This window comes from Mandrillus leucophaeus, unplaced genomic scaffold (genome assembly GCF_000951045.1).
Source record: "Mandrillus leucophaeus isolate KB7577 unplaced genomic scaffold, Mleu.le_1.0 Scaffold634, whole genome shotgun sequence".
NCBI lineage: Eukaryota > Metazoa > Chordata > Mammalia > Primates > Cercopithecidae > Mandrillus > Mandrillus leucophaeus.
The window spans coordinates 251,979-255,571 of NW_012106853.1; the positions used below are offsets into that span (position 1 = coordinate 251,979).

At 59.6% G+C, this 3,593-nt stretch overlaps 1 protein-coding gene across 2 annotated transcripts in view; it reads right to left on the reverse strand.

Annotated features, from left to right (window-relative positions):
* Nucleotides 1–686: 686 nt before the first annotated feature.
* The window catches only part of P2RY8 (purinergic receptor P2Y, G-protein coupled, 8), an 89,047-nt gene continuing 86,140 nt past the window's right edge, over nucleotides 687–3,593 (reverse strand). For both annotated transcript variants that reach the window (XM_012000622.1, XM_012000624.1), the window contains exon 2: nucleotides 687–1,891. In XM_012000622.1, coding sequence (XP_011856012.1) covers nucleotides 788–1,867 — 1,080 coding nt within the window. In that variant the 5' untranslated portion in view covers nucleotides 1,868–1,891 and the 3' untranslated portion in view covers nucleotides 687–787. The remainder of the gene's footprint in view (nucleotides 1,892–3,593) is intronic.

The following is a 3,593-nucleotide window of genomic DNA, read 5'->3' on the forward strand; positions in this document are numbered from 1 at the left end:
CTCCTTCCCTCTCAGGGATTCACAGAAGTAGAAGAGGGATGGGGGGCCCTCCAAGCCAGGTCAGAGCAACCGTGCCAAAAATCACTGTGGTCAGCTCCAGGTTAGCAGGTGCGGTGGGGCAGGGAGCAGATGTGGGCAACACGGGAGTAGTTGACCTGCAGGAACCTCAGGTGCCCCCGCAGTCATCAGAGATGAAGTATATAAATCTGTCCTCCTTCCTCTGAAAGAAGAATTCCAACCACAAGCGCCACAGTGGCCCTGAGTGAAATCAACAGCAATGTCGGTGTGCACCACGCTAAGGAGACCAGCACCTCTAGGGGAGAATAAAGGCCAGAACCACAGCTAAGGGAGGATGTCAGCAAGAAGAGGAGCTGGGAATGGGGCTAGCAGGTTGCCCAGGGAGGATATATCCAGAAATGGAGTGGCAGAGGGAGCGGGGCTGGTTGAATGTCCATGCTCGCAGACGGACAGGTGTGAGAAGGAGTGTCTAAGGAAGTCGGGGGTGGACACCCCGGTTCCCCCCCCAAAAAATACAAAAATTAGCAGGGCATGGTGGCACACGCTGTCTGGTGCACGGCACAGAGAGGCCGAGGCCCCCTCTGCAGCCTCACAGAGCGCCCTGTGCGCCGCTGGGCTTGGCTGGTTTCTCTACCCTCAGTGAAACCTGGAGACCCTTCCTCACCGGTGCCTGTGCAGTGCCCGGGAGAAACGTAGCTGTTCTCCCTGAACCTCTGGCACCGCGGCCTCTCCATGCGCCCCTGGCTCTCCAAGCTGCACCCCCGGAGACTCAGAACTCGCTCTCCTGCCTCATGAGGCTGGGCCTGGGGGCTCCCTCCAGCGCCTCGGGGTGCGCACCGGCCTCGGAGCGCATGGACGTGGTCCTGGCGGAGAAGAGGCTCTCGCGGCGCGTGTCCAGGGGGTCTCCGGGCACCCGACGGCAGCCCAGATATTCCCGCAGGCGCAGCTGGAATTCCCGGGAGGCGAAGTAATACACAAACGGGTCCAGACAGTTGTTGAGGCAGCTGAGACACAGCGTGAGCTTGTAGACGTGGTAGTAACTCTTGCCGTAGAACAGGCGACCCACGATGTGCGCCAGGAGCACGAAGTTGTTGGGGGCGAAGCAGGTGACAAAGGCCAGCAGGACCACCACGGCCAGGCCCACCGCGCGCCTCCGCTGCTCCCGGCCGTGCGCCTCCTCCGTGCGTAACAGCTTGAGGATGGTGGCCGTGTAACAGGCCACGGTGACCACGAAGGGGATGAGGAACAGCAGGATGAAGATGGTGAAGAGGAACACGGCCCACATGGCCACGCTGGGGAGCATGGTCCACTTGAGGACATCGAAGCAGGTGACGATGCCCAGGGCGTGCACCGGGTAGGTGAGGTCGGTGCGCGCCAGCGGGGACAGGGCGGCCAGGAGCAACAGCCAGGTCCCGGCGCACGCGGCCACCGCGTAACGACGACGGCGCCAGCGCGTGGAGCTGAGCGGGTACAGGACCCCCAGGAAGCGCTCCACGCTGATGCACGTCATGGTGAGGATGCTGGAGTACATGTTTGCGTAAAAGGCCACGGTCACCACGTTGCACAGCAGCACCCCGAACACCCAGTGGTTGCGATTGCAATGGTAGTAGATCTGGAAGGGCAGCACGCTGGCCAGCATCAGGTCCGTGACGCTCAGGTTGATCATGAAGATGACCGAGGGGGATTTGGGCCCGATGCGTCGGCACAGGACCCACAGGGAGAACAGGTTCCCCGGGATGCTGACCAGCGCCACCAGCGAGTACACCACGGGCAGGGCCACCGCGATCGTCGGGTTCCGGAGCATCTGCAGCGTCGCGTTGTCCGGGCCGGTGCTGTTTGGGACGTGCATCCTGGAGGGGTCCTCGCCCGGGCTCTGCAGAGGGAAGGGCGCACGGCTCAGGGGCGCGGGCGGGGAGGTGGCTGCCGGGAGGGCTCCCCGGGGACCAAGGAGGGCGGGGACATGCGTTCGCAGAGGGCTCCCTGTGTCCTCCATCCCTCCCGCCCTTCCTCCCTCCTTCCCTCTCCTCCTTCTTCTTTCCCTGCCTCTCTGCTTCCTTTCTTCACCTTCTCCCCTTTCTCCTTCCTTCCTCCCCGCTCCTTCCTTCTCTCCCTCCCTCCTACCTTCTCTTCTTCCCTCCTTCCTTCCCTTCTTTTCTGTTCTCCCCACTCCCTCCCTTTTCCCATCCTTCCTTCCGTCACTCCCTCCCTCCCTTCTCTGCTTCCTTCCTTCCTTCCCTCCTTCCTTCCTTCCCTCTCTTCCTCCCTTTCTCCCTTCCTACCTTCCATCTTTCCTCTTTCTCCTCTTTCCTTCCTTTCCTCCCATCCTTTCTTCTCTTCCCTCCCTCCTTCCTTCATTCCTTCCTTTCCTCCCTCCCTCTTTCCTCCTTTCCCTCTTCCCTTCCTTCACTCCTTCCCTCCCTCCCTCCTTCCTCCCTTTCTCCCTTCCTTCCTACCTTCTGCCTTTCCTCTTTCTCCTCTCTCCTTCCTTCCCTCCCTCCTTTCTTTCCTCCTTCCCTCCCCTCCTTCCTTCTCTTCCCTCCCTCCCTCCTTTGTTCCTTCCTTCCCTCCCTCCCTTCCTTCCTTCTTTCCTTCCGTCTTTCCTCTTTCTCCTCCTTCCTTCCCTCCTTCCCTCTTTCCTCCCTTCCCTCCTCTCTTCCTTCCCTCCCTCCCTCCTCCCTTTCTCCCTTCCTTCCTACCTTCCGTCTTTCCTCTTTCTCCTCTCTCCTTCCTTCCCTCCCTCCTTTCTTTCCTCCTTCCCTCCAATCCTTCCTTGTCTTCCCTCCCTCCCTCTTTCTTGCCTTCCCTCCTCCCTTCCCTCCTCCCTTCCTTCCCCCCTTTCTTCCTTCCCTCCTTCCTTCTTTCCCTCCCTTCCTCCCTTTCTCCCTTCCTACCTTCCGTCTTTCCTCTTTCTCCTTTCTCCTTCCTTCCCTCCCTCCTTCATTCCTTCTTTCCCTCCCTCCCTGCCTCCCTCCCTCCCTCCCTTCCTTCCTTCCCGTCCCTCCCTCCCCTCCTTCCTTGGATCAGGGAGGTCATTGGAGACCTTGGTGCATGTCACAGGCTGAGACTGTTAGAAGATCCAGAGTGGGGCCTGTGGCTCCCCTGGGCAGGTTGAACGCATTGTTGTACAGACCTCACGGCTCACTCACTGTCCCCCATGGATGGAAACCACAAAGCGACCGACCGTCAGCCCCCAGGTATCAATCCTTTCATTTCAGGGACATTCCTCCCACAAAGCATCTATCAGCAGAAAACACACAATCCGAGCGCCGGGAGATCTCCCAAGTCTTTCTAGCTTGTAACACCCACATGTCACCCCAAAGCTCCACCCTGCGCTTTCTTCCTCCAGAGGAGGCCTGTGACTTCTTACCAACTGCTGCACAAACAGCTTCCTCAAACTGCTTTTAAAATGGCCCAGAGCTTTCATTTCAGTTTCAGGGAGAAGATTTGTGCCCCGCCTGGACGTGCCCAGTGTGAAACCTACGGTTATGCACGAGTCAGCACCGCCCTCCACGGCCAGCTGGGCACCTCTGGCCACCTATGGCTTCAGGAGGAAAATCAGACCCTTCCTTCTTAGG